At 49.1% G+C, this 18,223-nt stretch overlaps 1 protein-coding gene across 5 annotated transcripts in view; it reads right to left on the bottom strand.

The window, feature by feature from the left end:
• Positions 1-18,223, bottom strand: part of ABTB3 (ankyrin repeat and BTB domain containing 3) — a 309,913-nt gene that overhangs the window by 39,533 nt on the left and 252,157 nt on the right. For 2 of the 5 annotated variants that reach the window (XM_072742512.1, XM_072742517.1), the window contains 7 exons: positions 10,217-10,382; positions 7,780-7,869; positions 5,740-5,841; positions 3,699-3,792; positions 3,446-3,581; positions 2,500-2,720; positions 812-990 (listed from right to left, as the gene is read on the bottom strand). In XM_072742512.1, coding sequence (XP_072598613.1) covers positions 812-990; positions 2,500-2,720; positions 3,446-3,581; positions 3,699-3,792; positions 5,740-5,841; positions 7,780-7,869; positions 10,217-10,382 — 988 coding nt within the window. The remainder of the gene's footprint in view (positions 1-811; positions 991-2,499; positions 2,721-3,445; positions 3,582-3,698; positions 3,793-5,739; positions 5,842-7,779; positions 7,870-10,216; positions 10,383-18,223) is intronic. The other 3 variants (XM_072742513.1, XM_072742514.1, XM_072742516.1) reach the window with 3 other exon arrangements.

The following is an 18,223-nucleotide window of genomic DNA, read 5'->3' on the forward strand; positions in this document are numbered from 1 at the left end:
CCTGGCTCCACACTCCAATGGATGGCTGGGGGGTGGGCATGCCACAGCTATCCCTCCTCAAAGCGCTCCAGCGGCTCACACAGTAAAGCCACAGGGCCCGCTGGCTGGGACCGGACATCCATATGGTATCGCCAAACAAGGGACCCCAAAGAAAGTTTTAAGAATTGATCTCATGATGGCCCATGGGCCGGACTGATGTTCTAATGGGGTGACAGCATCTCCCTGTTGCAGGAACAGGGAGACCCGTGAGGAAGAGGTGACACTCATCTGATCCTCTGTACCCAGAAAGCTTTCTCCAGGGCCTGGCTCTCCAGGATCCTCGGCAGGGTCTGTATCCCGTTGATCAAGGGTGCTGTACACCGTTTCCCTCTTTCCACCAGATTCCTATCTGTCCATTCGGGCCTCTCAAGTCTCAGCACCTCCGTGACACCTCTGTGACACCAACACACATCTCTCAGAACCCACGCCACCCAATTTAACACTGTTTCATAAACCTCAGATGCCCGTGGGGCACATGTGTTGGCATGATCGCCCCAGCTTTCCTGTAAATTCCCTGGGTTAGAAGGTGTCTCTCCACATTGTCTCATGTGCCCAAGGGCCTTGGGACATAGCAGGTGCTCCGCAGAACAGCGCCCCACAAATGACTGCACAAGTGGCTTTAGACAGCCGGGCACACGTGCCGCTGGTGGCCGTGACTGCAGGATTCCTGCCCGAAGGGCGGGACCAGGCTAAGGACTGCTGAGCTCATGAGCCTCCCGCCTTGCTTGCTTGCTGCCGCCAGCTGACCGCAACAGCATTAAACTTCTCCTACCTTGCTCGCTTTCAAGATCTCAAACATCAGGGGCAGGCCTTGGGTAATGAGCTCCTCCGTGTACTCCTCCTCCTGAATGGTCTTAAACTCCTTCAACAGGCACTGGATGAGGGGCCTGCGGTGCTGCTGGAAGGCGATCCGCAAAGACTCCAGCCACGTGTGCAGTGTCCACGGGACGCCTGGGAGGGGGCGGGGAGGGTGTGCAGGGGAGGAGAGGACAAGACAGAAAACAACCACAACAGAAGGCGTGTTTTTTTTATCTGCAAGCTGGCCTTTCCCCAGGACATCACCAAATTACGAGCCCAAGAGCCTGATGTGGGATGAACTGCGCCAAAGTTGCTTTTTATTCCCCCTGAAGATTTGCAGATGTTGAAACTAAAGATCAGAATTCAATCCCCTTAGCTATGGCTGTCCATCTGTGCACGCTGTTCACTTACTAGGAGCTGCATTTTACAAGATCTCACCATCGTGCAGAACACAGAATGTAACACACTGCTTATGCCTACACCATACTTCTGGGTCCTGACGTTGCTCCCCTCCATCCCTTCTGCCTTCTGGGGAGACAGAAGCTCAGGGGGGTTAGAGTCCTGCTCAGGATGAGACAGCACATCATGCCCAAGTGAGAGCTCAGAGCTGGTGAAACCCATCGGTGGGCCTCACCATCTACTGCCCTGGCCAGGATGGGCGCAGACGTCAGAGAAAGGCCTGGAAGGTACTGCTGCCGCTCCCCTGGGCAGAACAACTCTTCCCCCTGTGGGCGCTTCATCAGGCCTTCCTCCTTTCACAGAAACCTCTCCAGCAGCTGACTGCTGCGATGTGCTTCTCCTTCCCCATGGAGAGGCACGGATGAAGAGCATGCTCCACTACTGGTCATAAGGAGTAGGCCATTCAGAGTCTGGAGCTTCAGCATCATGCTAAATAGGCCCTCGGCACAGTGGCACAAATGTCCCACATTCTGAACAGTCACTCGGAGAGAGAGGCCCACGTCCAGAATGGCGGCAGGGGGGCCTCTCCTCAGGCCCTCTGCCCACCTTGACCTGCCATACCAGAGGTTGAAGGCCCATGCTAGGACCTGCTGTTCCTGCCCCTATACTGGGAAGGCTGAGCTGGCCTGCTCCCTGGACACACAGAAATGGATCTGAGCTAGCTCCCTCAAGGAAGAGCCAACCCTAGCTTTTCTCAGGAGTGGCTTTGTACCCTGAAGCTCAGTGGGTGAGCCTCATCCTACCTGATGCCTGGCCACTGCTTCTTGGATATGGGTGCTCTAAGGCAGTGATTCACCAACCACTGGGAACCACCTGGGATGATTGTTAAACATAAAGATTTCCGGCCTTTATCCATCCAGACCCTCGACAGCAGAGCCTCTGGGTGTAGGGCCTGGCAATCTGTATTCAGACAAGCTCCCAGGTGATTCTAATTCCTTAAATTCTCAGGGTCCAGAGTTTGGGAATCATGAGAAAATGACCTGAGGATCAGCCTTTGGGGGTAGGGAGGGATGCTGCTGTCTTTGAGGGTGGTGTGGGTGTTTTAGCTTGGAAGTGATCCAACCAGCAAATGAGAAGTTCCCTGGGCCCATGTGTGTGTGTGTGTGTGTGTGTGTGTGTGTGTGTGTGTGTGTGTGTGTGTATGTGTGTAACCTAGAGCTGGGCAGGAGTGCTGTGCCCAGCGGTGGAGGGTGCCAGACTGACCTATGCTCCTGATATCAATTGTGACATCCACGTAGCCATGCTCAGCGCTGTGATACATGGCCTCCCTCAGAGCTCTCAGTTTGGCCTTGCTGTTGCGGCTGGCACACAGGGGAGGCGGGGCTGTCTCCGCCAGGTCAGTCCCCTCGGCCAGAATCTCTTCCAGGGACAGGATATCACTCTTCTCCTTCTCTGGCTGAGCGAGCAGTTTGCGGAACACATTCCTGTCAATCATAAACCCAGAGAGGAAGACACTCAGAGATGGAAGGGCTTTTCCAGGGCAGGGATGGGGTGTGGGAAGTGGGGACCCCACTCATGTGAGAACAGGGGGATGATGGGAACAACTCTGGGGTGGTGGTTTCAGAGCCCTGACCACCGGTGCGATGTTTTGAGGACGGAGATGGGAGGGGTGTGACTGGCTATGTTTCCTTGAGGGCAGCCTGGAGCTAAGTGCTTTCCTCAAGTATCTAGGAGTATCTAGAAGGTTCTAGGACTGTGCCCTTCTAACCATCAGCCTGCACACGGGGTCCCACAGTGAATCTGCTTTACTAGGGTTGTGTGTCAAAAAACTGGAAGGGGTAAACCCTGAAGGAAATGTAGATAACTGGTAACTTAGGCTGGAAGGGATTTTATTATTTTTAAAATGGTTCTTCTCACTTCACGGCAGCTGAGGTGACAGGCTCTGACCAACACTGGCAAAAAGTGGTGTCTCTGTGAGGTGAAAGCTGACAGGGCAAGGACAAAACAAGGTAGCCTGAGTGGATATGCGCTGCATGGAGTTGGCTCTGAGCAGAAAGCTGGTGGCTAAGGCCACTCTGGCCAGGCCTGGGGTCTGGCCTGCCTCTGGGCCCCACATCCAGAGATGTAATGGGTCTGGGGTAGGCCTGGGAATCTGCATTTTTAACAAGCACCGCTTGGGACCTTGTGGCTTTGGCCCATCCTAGCCTACCTGTGTCCGTGGGCTGCGGCCTGGCTGAAAGAGTTCATATCACCCTGGGGGGTTGTAGAAATTCCATTCCTGTACATGGTTCCTATCAGGGGATCCGCACCACGCTCCAACAGCAAACTAACCAGCTCAAAATTTCCTGCAAGCCCAGAGAAGGGGGTTTTATAAGCGGATAAAGCAAAGATACAGTCACAGACACATTGAGGGCGCAAGGTGGTGGAGACCCTCGGCCGGGATGAGGCTCAGCGGCTCTTACCTACGGCAGCTGCCAGCTGGAGGGGTGTTTCCGAGTAGTTCTCCTCGCCGTGCTCCACGGAGCCTTCCACCTTGGCCCCGGCGTCCAGGAGCAGCTGTGGAGGAAGAGTGGCCACTGAGACATTTAAAGGACATGCACCATGAGGACACATCAGGAAAAGCTGGCAGAAGTCAGTGCGATGCCAATGTTCCTGCCCTCCCTCTGGGTCAGTGGCCGTGTGCACAGGGTGAGGGCAGCTGTACATAGAGGGTGAGCTGACGGCCTCCTGAATGTCCTAGAACCTCGGACTATCAAAGCCTGGTCTTCGGAAAGCAGCATCCGCATCACCTGGGAGCTTGTTGCAAATGTGAGTGCTCAGGCCCCACCCCAGACCAAGTGAATGAGAGTTTGCATTGCAGCAAGATCTCCAGGTCATTTATATGCACGTTCAAGTCTCTAGAAGCGCTGCCTTGGACTCTTGAGGCACCAGAGTGTTGGAAGACTCTTTTTGGGTTGGAGACACAAAGCCTCGGAGAGCACTAGAGTGGCCTCTTAGAACCACGGAATCTTGAGTTCCAGAGGACTTTGGGGACCATCTGGGCCACCGGGGGCATGAATCCCTTCTAGAACATTCTGGGTGGCTCTGAGGATAGTTTAGCAAATGCTAAGTTTCCTGGCCAGCGAGATCAATTAATCAAGTGGCAGAGGGAACTCTGAGGAGTGTACTCCATTCTGTGTATTCCCGAAGATGTCTGGGCTTCATAAAGATGGAGACTGTCCATGCCGGGTCTCACCCACAGTGAATGTGCTCTTAGCATTGCTAATGGAAAACGAGGAGGAACATTCTGCCTTCTTGACTACCTACCCAGGGCTCCCTGAGGGCACCGCCAGGAGAGGGCTGGCATTCCATGCCATGTGTGCCTGCAGTGGAGAAGTGGCCTGACTTCCATGGGGCTTTGCTTGGCTGCCTGCTGCTCCTATTCCTGATTTGAAGGCTTAGGATGCCACTGGACTTTAAGGGATGGCATCTGTGTCCACTAGGCTGCCCCTCTGATCCTTTCTTTCCTAAACTCCTCTACCAGGAGTGAACTGGGCATGACATTCTACAGCAGAAGTCAGCTCTCAGTGTACCATGTCATACACTCCACCTCCTGGAACATGACTTTTGATCTTTCTGAAGGAGTTCCATGACCGAGAAAACAAGATTCCTATGGATCTCCAACATCGCCCAGTGGTCCCCGTAACTCTTTCCTGCTCTGCATACTTCTAAGAGGCTTGGACCACATAAAAACAAGTGTTCCTGATTATACCCGAAGTTCGGCATTATGAGGCCATGTGTGGTAAAGGACCTGGATGCTTATTTCTTTTTTTTTTGGATGAACTAAAGACCAAATTTAAGATCTAGAATGTACTAGATGGCTAGTCATTGAATATCAACTGTACAACAACCAGAAAAGAAAGTGCAAGCAATACATACTTCAATGCCCAAAGGACCTTGGATGAGGACATCTCTCCATACTCAGGGAGCTGTTTCAGAAGACACATGCAAAGGCCCTACTCTAGACCTCTGGGATCAGATTCTCAATAGGTAGGATCCAAGCAAGTGTCTTTTAGAACCATTCCCTTGGCGACTTGGGGATGCTTCTTTCCACCAGTCAGAGACCCTAGACTCTACACAAACACCAGGGTCACACCTAAGGGGAGGTTCTGAGGTCTCACACCAGCCAAGTCTTATGTTTATGTTAACGACAAGCAAAATGAACAAATCCACAAAATCACAGCTCAGGCCCCACCCCCGAGCAACCAGGAACAGCTTCGGAGATTTGCCACTCGTGTGTGTGAGGCTGCGTGTGGGTATGTGATAATTTCATATTGGTTAAAGCCAGGCCATATAGATCATTACATATGATATTTTCATTTATATGATATGAATGTGCTATACTTAATTGCAATTAACCAATATGAATCCCTTAGGGAATGTGCATGCTGGGAGAGGTACAGATTTGCATAATGAAGGAGGTAAAATTAAAGGTCAGACGTGGATAGGGAAATCCATTAATACCTGAACTACAGGAATATGTCCATGCAACACAGCAAAAGTCAGAGCCGTCCAATGGCGGGTCTCGGGGTGGACGGATGGATATTTATGAGGAGTACTGACAACCTATAAACAAATTGAAGTTATTTTCAAAATGTGACCTTCACAATATTTAGACTAGCAAGTCTGACCTATCTGTGGCTGGGCACGTGGGCTGGAGATGTATGGAAGGACATTCTGAAAGTGCTTTGGGAAATGTTGGTGATAGTGAGGTGGTGACTTTTTGTCCTCGATGTCTTGTAGGGACTCTTTTTTGCTTCTCATCTGAAGGGAGTTAAATGGATGATTTAACCTTCTCTAAGGTGCCTTGGAGAAGCTGTAGTGGCAGCTACCATGAGCCAGCTCCCCAGCCTGTCCCCTCTTCCTGCTTAAGTGTGGTGCTTCTGGGGGCCACAGGAGGTCATCAGCGTGAGATGCCATACCACTACATACACACCTTTAGGGGAATTTCTCAGCAGCAGCAAACCTCAGGCGAGGTGTGTGTGGGGTGTGTGTTGTGCTTCAAGCTTTCAAGCCAGGGAAGACTACCGCCCATCCAATGGAGTGACATTCCCAACTGGTCACAGCTCACCTCACCCTGTCCTCATTTCACCCTTATGTTGGCTTCCTAGTTGACAAGGAACATCATGCTTCTAGAAACATGGGCACAAAACCTTCCCTGGACACACCATGAATGTGCAATCTGATATTGGTCTTTCAATACATAGGCCTCAACATACCGTAGGCCAAAAGAGAGGCAGCAAGGCAGCTGAAGGCTGGGGTCCTGCAAGACTGGCACCTGCACATGGCCTTCCTCCCAAACACTCCTGGGCCCATACAGCTATGATGCCTGTTTCCTCCAGAGCAGCTGAGTTCACTAATTGCCTGCTGGGAGAAGGCCTTGAGCTGGGAGCCATGGGATGGGCTAGAGATGACCAGAGAAGTCCACTGGGACCCAACGATGAGGATCCCCTGCAAGGTCTGCACAGTGCTGGGGGTGGTGGTGGTTCTTAACAGGCAAGAAAATCCCCAATACCTGAAACTTGTAATATCCAAAAGGGTTTGGATGCAAAACTCTGCCTACTGCCTGTTTTCCTCAGATGAATATCCAATTCACTAATTAAAAAAAAAAAAAAAAGCACAGCACTAAGATTACGAAAACATCTAATTTTGAACTAACAAAGTTTTATAGGGTTGCTGAACTAGGATTGCAGCAGCCAACCTTCCCAGCCTCTGGGGCTGCCAATAGCTGGCTGCCAGGAAGACAGGATAGAACATGGTCGAAAAGCATGATTTCACTTATGACAAGTCTCATGGTGTGTGTCTGTGGGGGACCAGTATTAACTGAGTCTCAAACTTCTGCTAGGTAGTCTTTGTGATTATTCTCCCCCTGTTGCTGATGGGGACGCTGAGGCTCCAGAAGGCTAAGCCACCTGTCCAAGCACAAAGCAAGTGGCTAAGACTCAGCAGTTTCAGAACTTGAGCCCAAGTGTCAAATTCTAAAGCCCGTGGGGGGTACGTTTTCTGCTATACACCACACTGCCCTAAGGAGGCTTTGCGATGGGCTTTAAGACCTGTGGCTTCAATTCAACCAACAGGTGAACCGGTGAGGATTTGGCTGGCAGGGCGGAACATCTGGGGGAGCTACATCTCAGATTGGGGGACATGGCCCAGCGCTGTATTAGGCAGAAAGGGCTGATGGCTCAGAAGAGGGCTTTCTGCCCTGATCCCAAAAGGAACGGATCAGCAGTAAGAATCAGACTCAGTACAGCTGAGGCAAGGGGAAGCTGATGCTCCTTGCAGCTTCGTTGGTGGGTTTTTAAATGAAACGTAGGTATGGGCAGCTCCTTGGAGTGTGGTTGGGCTGGGGCCTTGGGATGCAGGAAATCCACCACCTGGTCTGACTATTTGCTGGACTGAGTGCCTTCAGTGATGGCTCTCGGGAGAAAAAGCCCCCCTCTCTTTGCTTATTTCCCCCAGGGGGACTGCCAGGCCAAGGGGCCCTGCAGCCCTCTGCACCCTCACCTCGACATTCAGGTCAGCTCCGGCATCCAGCAGCATCTGAACCATCGCCTCGTCCCCACGGACGCAGGCATACATCAGTGGGGTCATGCCCTGCGGTGGGTTAGAAACCAGAGAATGGAGAGAGTTTACAAGGAGGCTGTGTCACTCGACAATAACACATGGAAATTTTTACTTGTGTGTAGGTGGCTATGCTTGTACTCAAAATCCAGCATTAAAAAAATAAATACGCTGCCCTATGACTCATAAGGGCACAGTCCTTCATATTTTGAAAACCAAAACCAAAACCAAACCAAACAAAACAAAGAACCAAAACCAAAACCAAAAAAACCCACCAACAACGGGGGAGGGGGGGGGGAGAGGATTGCCTTTTTTTTTTTCAATTATCTTTGTTTAAGTTGGTGTTTTTTCATTGATCTCTCCTAGGCTGCAGCAGACCTAAGAGTATGTGCTAAAACAAGTGGCTGATTTCAACTTACAGGTCTTAGGAACTTTCTGGATTCTGTGACATTTGTCCAAGTTACCTAATTCACAAACACTGTTTCCTTGACATTTTCTCCTTCACAATATAACAAGTGTCATTTTTACTTTATATAAGCTGCTGGTCAGTGTCAAGGGAAATTGGATGCCTCTGAGCATGCCCCCATCACTGACGTCTGGTTTGACATTATCATTTACAAGCAAAAGGCAAGTGAATGAAGAATGGCTTTTAGGGATTCCATATTTGCCTGTGACTCCTGCTTAGTTTGAGGGTCCACAACCAGCAGAAGGAAGGGATGGATTTTTCAATAAATAGTGTTGTGAAGGTGGCTATTTGGGAAGACATACAAATTAGAGCCTGATCTCATACCATATGCCAAAATAATTCATAGTTTGATTAGAGATGCAGAGAAAAAATTAAAACCATAAAAGGTATGTACCTGGATCTGCTTCTAGGTGTAGAAATTAATGGAAGAAATCATGAACAAAAATCATTACAGCATAGAGGACAATGAAATTGAAGATATTATAAGCAAAATTTAAAGGTAAACAAATTTACACTGGATGGGATGAGCACTGGGGGTTACACTGTATGTTGGCAAATTGAATTTAAATAAAATATTAAAAAATAAATTGAGAAATATTTGTCAGATTATAACAAAGGGTTTATATCTAAAATGTAGAGAGCTCTTCTAAATAAGAAGACAGTGAAGCTCCAATGAAATACTGGCAAAAGGGAAACGCATATACTGTTGAAGATTGTGTATATGGAAACAAACTCTCTGAGAAAGTAATTTGAGATTGAGAACCTGCAGAAAGGTTAATGTGCTTGAGCCACTATTTCCATTTTTAATAATTTCCCTAAGAATGAGCATAGCATAACATACAGGATTGTAGAATCACTATTTTCTACACTTGAGACTATTGTGTCAACTATACTTCAATGAAAAAAAGTTCCATAATGAAATCATCAGGGATTTGAACAAAGACTTGTGTGTTTAACTTCTTAGCTTTACTAATCAGCATTGTTGACATACTACGTAATTGGAAACAACCTAAATATCCAACAACTGAGGATGGTAAACTGAATAAATAATATGTCCATTTTATGTAGCCATTAAAAGTGACTGAAAAAAGAATATTTAATGACATTGCAAAGTGCCTTTAATATAAGTTATTGGAAAAGGCAAGAGATTATAAATCCCAGTTTAAAAAATAATAAAAGTTTGTGTGTGTGTGTGTGTGTGTGTGTGTGTGTATGTTAGGGTTCCTTGTTGCTCAAGAAAATTCCTAGCTGCTGTTCCTTCCCTGGAACTTGCTACACGAGCTGCCCTATACGAAACGGTTCCATCTGTCCCTTGTGACTTTCCACCTGGAGCTCATCTGTTTGTTTTCTCTGTCTGTGACATCTTCACCCACGTGGTGTCTCTTGGTTGGTGGGCACAGGAGCCTCTCACTGCACCTGTTTGAGGATGTTGGGGGGCAGCTGCCTATCTCTGAGGTGCCTCCGAGGGTTCCCCAGAATGACTTCTGTATATCTCAAACATACCCTGAAAGTTTGGTAAAAATACCCCTGGAGTTGTTCCGTGAAGCAGTAATAGACAGGCAGGCAGGCAGGCAGAGAACTAATTTTAACCCCGCTGAAAAAAATGACTTGAAGGACACATACTAAATATAAATGGTGGTTATCTGGGTGATGGAATTATTTCCTTTCTGGAATAGGCCTATTTTTCTGTATTTTCCATTTCAGCTGCACTGATCATGTGCAACTTCTATAAAGATGAATAAGGATATTTTTATAGTTAAAAAACTCAAACTAAATAAATAAAATAAACATCATCCTAAGTCACCAGCAGGGGGAGTGTGTGTTCAGCGCCTGCTGTTTCCATCTTGCGTGGGGGCAGTGCACCTGGTGGAGGGGTGGGGGTGAGGTGTCTGTTCAGACTCTCAGACCCTGTACCTGTTCGCTCATGGTATTGATCCCATCGGGCCCCAGGAGAGACACTGCCTGCTTCACCAGGTCCGTGCGCCCACAGTTCAGCATCCGGAAACCCAGGTCCTGCTTAAACTTGGCTTCGATGGCCACTGCATCCAGCTTCCGAGAAGCACAAAAGCAGTCGTCGGCCCTAAGGAAGGGAGAGGTGGTCAGGTGGGTGTAGTGGTTTCCCCAGGAACTGGTCCTTGAAGACCATGAGAGCTAGAAAGCACCAAGGATCCCTTGCATTTGTTTTTCATTGTCAACTGCCTATTCCTCGGCTCCAATTAAAATATGGATGTCTTGATCCTTTGTCCTTTACAACTGCTGCTGATCTGTCTTCCTCAGGCTTCTATAGCATCCTGAGCTAAACATGGTGAGAGCTACTAACGATGGGATGTTTACTCTAGGCTAAGCACTCAGCTAGACTCTTCACGTGAATTAGTTTGTTTGATCCCCACACAACCCCAAAGGCAAGTTCTATCATTACCCCTCTTAACAACGGGGAGACAGACACAGACAAAGGACTCACCCTGGGCCACCCAGCCAGCAGCCTGGAGTAGACCCTATCCTAGACCCCTTTCTGTCCCTTCTCTGTGCAAATTCAGAGGGTGGAAACCAAATAAAGGAGTCAGGTGCTCAGAATTCCTGGTGTCATTCCTGCTTCTAACTATAACTATAGTTCCAGAAGGTTTATGGCACCAAGGCTCCTGTTCATCAGCAAGGCAGGACCTGGGGGAGGAGCACTTGAGGGGTGAACCACTAAGGGAGCCTCAGGGAGTGGGTGGGATGGGTATGTGCTTGACTCTCCTTTGCATTTCTGATGTATCATTCACCTCCGCTTGGGCGGAAGGCATCCCTGAAATAGGAACCCAGGGTAGGAGCTCTTAGGGCTCCAGGCAGGAGATAGAAAGTTTGCTTCTGGCCACCAGGGGGAGCTGATGCAGTGGAGATAGAAAACTTGGTGCTGATGTGGGGTCTCATCTGTGGGAAGGCCTCAGGAGCTGGGTGTGGGGCAAGGCCTCCAAGGGTCTATTTGTAAGAGCACTGGGAGGGACCAAGAAAGGCCCACGGTTGACCAGGACGCTGGACTCCAGGATTAAGACCTTTCCATGGCAGGCAGGGGAGCCAAGACACCCAAGATGTTTGGAGGACTCTCTAGGGAAACCCCATAGGTGGTGGGGGAGGACTGACGGACCCCGGGCTTGGCATTCAAGATGTGAACTTCTAGGGCACCGAACAGGGCTGGGCCATAAGGCATGGTGTGTGGGGCTTTGCATTTGGGACTCTCACAGCGAGGGGTGCTAGATTTAGCAAATAAAAGTACTTTAATAAACACTGCATGAAACAAATGTACATTAAAACACTATTCACAGCTTACCTGAAACTGAAATTTAAATTTAAAAAAATTTTTTTTAATTTGGGAAAGGGCAGAGTCACCTGCCATGATTTGAAAAGAACACAGGTAGAGACCATGGATCCCAGCATCTCCAGGGGACGAGAGGAAACCCCTGGTGTGGTGGTGGTGGGCTGCATCTAAGTTTCCAGAAAAGAAATGGTTAAGGAAGAAGCTTCAGGCCAAATGGACAGGACACAGCAAGAGAGTGAGAGCAACAGGGCCAGGTTCTGGGGAATATAATAGAAGCTTCTGGAGAGGAAAAGGTGGGGATCTGCGTGTCGTGCTGACATGTCTGGAGCCTTGATTGGGTGGGGTGTGTGTGCAGATCTTGGGGAGGTATTAGATTTTTTTTTTAAAGATTTTATTTATCTGATACAGAAAGAGAGAGCGCAGGAGGAAAGTAGGTGGAGTGGCAGGCAGAGGGAGAGGGAGAAGTAGACTCCCTGCTGAGCAGGGAGCCAATGGGATGTGGGGCTGGATTCCAGGACCCCCATGGTCATGACCTAAGCAGAAGGCAGCTGCTTAACTGACTGAGCCACCCAGGTGCCCCCAGATTTGATTAACTGTAGGGAAAGCTTTTCTTCTAACAGACCACTATCTAGTTGGGAAAGAGGCTGATTTGTGTGCCCCCTTCCTGAGAGCAAAGATGCTATGAATTGTCATTGTCAGTGAATTTGCAGTTTCCTCTCTGTGTCTCAGTCCCTTCTGCTCTCCTCCATGCTTGACTGAGTCTCTCAAATAAGCATTTTGTTTTCTGGAGTCAAGCTGCATTTCACCTGACTAGATAAATGTTACTGAGCACCTACTGTGTGTGGGTATCACACCAGGGGCTAGGAGGAGGGAGACACAGACCCCCGCCCCGTGTTCCCTGAGCACCCAGACTCATAAATCAGTAACTCCAAGAACATCAGCACAAGTGTTTACCAGCTACAGAGGACCTTGATTTTAATTATAAAGAGACAAATGGCAAGGAAATTACCATAGCTAAGATGGTGATGATAATAATTGTTATTATAGGAGGCTAACGTTTACTGAGTTCTTACTACTGAAATCTAAGCTCTTTCCATGTATCACAATAAGCCCGCAATGGAGGTGCTATGGGGAGCCCCATTCTAGAGTTGAGGAACCTGCCCGAGTCACAGAGCTGGTAAGCAGTGAGCAGGGATTGGACCCCCCAGCCTGACCCTGCACAATGGGACCTGGCACTTCTCCATTGTGCTAGCATACCCACATATGCAACTGCCTTCTTGAGCGCATCTCTTGGATGTCTCCCAGACCCTCAAATCTAGCATGTATATTCTTAACATGTTCACCCCCCACCCTCCAAACCTGTCTCCGAGTCATCCCATCTCTATGAATGGCACCACTGTTCACTCAGGTGCTCAGGCCAGAACCTTCTCCCATGCTCATGGCCATTCCATCAGCTGTTGACTCTGCCACCCAAATCCCAAACCCATCCACTGCTCTCCAGCCCCACTGCCCATACACTGGCTCCAGACATGGAGCCAGACATCTCTTGTCTAGATGAGTATAGTGGCCTCCTTACTGGTCTGTCAGCTTCCATTCTGTTCTCTGTCCAAACCAGTCTCTCTCTTTCTCTTTTTTTTAAAGATTTATTTATTTTAAATAGAGATGGAGAGAGAGCACATGCCAGCAGGGGTAGGAGCAGAGGGAGAGGGAGAAGCAGAAGCAGAGAGCCCAGTGTGGGGGCTCCATCCCAGGAACTGGAGATCACAACCTGAGCCAAAATCAAGAGCCAGAGACTCAACCAACTGAGCTGCCCAGGGGCCCCCAGACCAAGAGTGAGCTTAAAATGTAAATAAGACTGTGCTGTGTTGTGTCTCTGCTTAATACCTTCCCTTAATACCTTAATACTAATACCTTAGTACTGAGACTAGAATCCAGCTCCCAGGCATGGACCACAGGCTCTGCAGGGGTAAGACCCATCCTCCTCTTCCACACTTCCTTCTGCATGTGCCACTCTCCGGTGGCCAAGGTCTCTCCTACCTCAAGGACTTCATTCTTGCTCTTCCCTTTCTTGGCTCTCTGCGGGGCTGGCTCCTTCTCACCCCTCAAATTTGAGCTTGAATATCATGTTGAAAGGAGGCCTTCTCTAAAGGAGGGTACACCTCATTTCCTGCCATTACATGCCCCATCTCTGGCCAATTTCATCCTTCCCTCTTACCACTTTTCCCAATCTGTGACTACTCCTATTCTATTCTATTCTATTCTATTCTATTCTATTCTATTCTATTCTATTCTATTCTATTCCATTCTATTCCATTCCATCCATCCTACAGTTTGTTTGCTGTCAGCCTCCTGGGGGCAGGACCACATCTATCTTATCATTCCTCTCTTTGTTCCTGACGCATATGGTTATTAACTGTAGGTAAGCCATGCATGACCTGCCATTTATTCTTGAGAGCAGGCCCCAGGAAACACCTGTTCTTCCAGAATCCTTCAGTCACACAAAGTGAGTAATGGTTCTGGTTATTTTACCAGCTAAAGCAGGTAAGAAACATTTTCCATAAAGGTTTGTGAAAACATGGCTTTCTGTTCAATCTGGTTTATTAGAAAATTTAAATTCGTCGTAGCATTTAAATTCCTGCAGCATTCCTGTAAACATGGCTCAGAGCTCTGTTTACTCCTTCTGGAAGGCCTCCCCAAGAATCTGCCACTGAAGACCAGTAGGTTCCCCCGGGGCCTGGGCAAGTATGTGTGCCCTCATAAGGGTGGGACTTACTTATGCAGAAATCTATTAAGCCAGTCACCCAGGGCTTCACCAGAAGGTGATCAACTTTGTGCTTTTCCCTGCCAGTGGCTTTCAACGATGCCATAAAAAATCTGATCAATTTAAGTAAGAGGCCAGCTACGGAAGTAGTCAATTTCTCCAATTTCTCAAGGGCCCCGGCCCCAAGACTTGGGCTCAATATCTTCCACCGCTTCAAGAATGTGACTTCAGAAAGACGTTTTCCAGGAAGCCTGCAGGCCTGAGCACAGCAAGCAATCACATTGCCTTCCCCCTTGGCATCTTGGCCCTACCGAGGAGGAAGTACTGAGGAGGGATGCTAATGTATTCTGCTGATCTCCCGAGTACTCCCAGTGACAGACACGAGCAGGTGAGGCCTCAGACACATTTTACTCATAGGTTAATTCTTAAAGCTAGCGTACATAGGAGTTGTGAGCAGGAACTCTAGTTCCCCGTTCTGCTACTCAGCAGCTGTGTGATCTTGGGGCAAGTTATTTAACCTCTCTGTTGTTCAGTTTTCTCATCTGTAAGATGAGTTTAGTAGTAATACCATCCTCCTGGGATTCTAGGTGTGGATAATCCATGTACAGTGTGCTCAGGAGTACAGGGCTGAGCACGAAGCTCTCATATCACAATCATTACTGTAAGTCACAAAGCAAGGTGCACACTGGAGAGAACACACTACTTGGAAGAACCAAATTCGGGGACATGGGGCCTGAAGCACACTGTAATACAAAGCGCTTTCTGGGGTCTCAGGTTAGATACCGCATCTAACAAATTCCACCAGAATGAAGGCAGTCCTCTTCCAAGTGGGGAAACCCTGGCCCCCAAAAAGGCTGCGTGCCTTAGCGTGGTTTTGCAAGCAAACTGTAAGTGATGACAGAGGCTGGGAAGGGAGGGGGGACGGGGGGTCTCACTTGATGAAAGTGCTGTTTCTGGAACAGTTCAACAAGCAGCAAATGGTAGAGCAGAGTTACTCAGGGTGCTGGGGTCCAGCCCAGCCAGTCTCCAAGCCCCTCTTTCCTCCCCTACCCCCAGGACCAGTCCTGACTCCACTGGTGCTAGAAGGTACCAGGCAGTTCCCAGCTCCTGAGCGCGGACCTAGGCTCACTCTGGGAAGCCTGTCCACAGTGGTGTGGGCTTGGAAGCCTGACAGCCTGGGTTTGTCACCTGGCTCTGTCCTCACTAACTGCTGATGCTGTGCACTGAACCCTGCACAGGGAACTTAATCTCATTCCATTTTCTAACGTGAAAAATGGGGACACTAACATTTTTACATGTTTTACCGATTTAACAAATACTAGCTCTTACCATGTCTAGGCATATTATACCTTTCTGCAAATATTAACATGTTTAAGTTCTCACAATAACCCCACAAGTAAGGCATAGTTATTAACTGAGCAGACAAGGAAAAATGGGGCACAGAGAGGCTAATTAACTTGTTCGTTGTCGCACAGCTAATAAGTAGGAGTCAGGATTTGAGCCCAGTCTGTCCCACTAACCACTCTGTACAGCCCAGTTCTTAGCAATGTGCTGGCAGTCACTGGGCTTCTGTGCATGACTCTGGGATCTGAACCTCAAAGGCCCAAACAGTCTTCACAACCGTGACTTTCCCTCACCAGAAATAGAAGCCACCCCTTATTGCATGCTCACTGTGTGCCAGGCACCCTACTAAGTGCCCAACTCCTACCACGTCAGCTGACCTCTCCTTGCAGGCTTTGTTATCATTATTCCCATTCTCTGGACAAGGAAACTGAGGCACAGGTCTGAGTGTTCGACATGGAAGCTTGTCTCCCATGGAGCAGGCAGGGCCAAACACTCAAGACTAGCGCTCACATCCCTTTGTGCTTCATACCAGCTAGTGTGGGTTGGTAACTGACCTCTCCAAACCCCTCTTTTCCCATCTGCAAAGAGCAGGGATGATGATAGTAGCATGTATGCCTCTATCTGCCATGAGGATTAAGAAATACTTTTGAACCACTCAGCACAGGGTGTGATGCTAACCACTCAGTACACAGAATGCATACTTACTTGTACTGGGGCATGCAGACTGTTCTGCAATGGTAGGGCCTCTTCCCAGGATCTAACCAGGCCACCTGGAAGCTCCCACCCCCATCCTCCCATCGCACACTTCCCCAGTCAGAGGGCAGGGGGCCTTCCGCTTGCTGTGGAGCCCAGCCCTCACTGGGGCCTTGTTTGCAGAGCCCGTGACAGCTCTGCTGTTGCTCCCATGGCTTCTCACTTCCCCCTCTGCAAAAATTTATAGTTTTCCTAACACACTATCGTTAATACTAATAATGGCATTTGTTGGTAGCTTTCCCTGTGCTAAACATTTCACAGGAAATAGCTCACCGCATCCTCAAAATAATCCCGTGGGCTGGGCACGATTCTCTTTATTTTACAGATGAAGAACCTGAAGCATGGAGCTTATGTCACCTGCCCAAGGTCACACAGCTCGTAGGTGGTAGGGCTGGCATTCAGTGGCGTTCGTCTGGCTCCTGAGCCCATGCTCACATTCTGCTTACACCCTCTGTGTCCCCGTCTTTCAGACGAGGAAGCAGAGACTGAGAGGCAGTAGGTATCCTGCCCTAAAATCACTTGGCTCCTTCTACCTTCAATGCAGCCCACGTGTGTCTCATCTCAATGTCAGACGTGGGTTTGTGTGTGTTTCCACCCTGTCACAGCCGAATCCCACAGAGCCCCATGGTAAGCATGCCTACTGTGTGCCACACATACTGGGGGTGCAGAGAGCCCACCAGGGTGAGATTTCTGCCCCGAGAGGCTCGGGGCCAAGGGGAAATGCCATGGTTCATACATTCGCACATCTGCTTCCTGAGTGCCAGCGACAGGCAGGTACAGGGTCAGGTGCCTGGTCCAGGGGCGAGCGAGCCAGCCCAGCCCCGTGCTCCCAGGCTGCACGGAGAAGGATGTGCACGAGAAGGATATTAGGCAGGCTATGCCGGTGACCACATAATTGAAAATGGAGGTGTCTGGGAGAAAAATGAGAAGCATAACCCTAACACAAAGTCCTAACCGAGGATCAAGCCACTGGCCTTTCATGTTCCTCGGTGGGATTTATGATGTTGAGAAGGAGACAACGATGCTGATTTCATTTCTCTGGACCCTCAGGAACTCACCGAACGGTGGCAGAGAGAACTATCGATGATGTATATGCCAACACAGCCTCTAGTTCCTGGCTGTGTAACCCTGAGCAACGTCCCCCATCTCTCTCTGGCCTTCCACCTCCTCATCTATAAGGGGACATGTGCATTCAGGTTTCATTAGGGATAAAGGAGACAGTGCACACAAACCTGTTCTTGCTATGCTGGAGGCCCTGTCTGAACATGGACACATGCCTAGGGAATGTGGGATGTATGATGCTGCCAGAGACTATGAATTTCTAGAAGATGTGGATATAAGTCAGCCATCTGAAATGCAACAGAAACATGGACAGCGAACACCCCCAGTTATCTCCTCAGGAACGAGGGTAATGTGTAGCTATGAGATAACACCTAAGCCAGGCATGGAAAACAGGGTTAATCTCAGGCACCAACTCTGACTCATTCGTATGGCTGGTTGGAGTATGATGTTAAGGAGGATTCTGAGGCCAGGTCTAGGCTAAGCCAGGCATGGGAAACACTGAGGGCCCTATAAACACTTCTGAAAGCAACTGGTAAGGCAGGAATAGGGCCAGGGCGAGGCTCAGATGAATGTGGATTAAGTCATGGCTGTACCACTCACCAGCAGTGTGACCTTGGATAAATCACAGTTCCTCCAACAGCCTCAGTTTTTCTCATCCATAAAATGGGGGTAGTCAGGCTCTTGGGGGCCCCCAATGAGGGAC

The sequence above is a fragment of the Vulpes vulpes genome, chromosome 16, assembly GCF_048418805.1.
Source record: "Vulpes vulpes isolate BD-2025 chromosome 16, VulVul3, whole genome shotgun sequence".
Classification (NCBI taxonomy): domain Eukaryota; kingdom Metazoa; phylum Chordata; class Mammalia; order Carnivora; family Canidae; genus Vulpes; species Vulpes vulpes.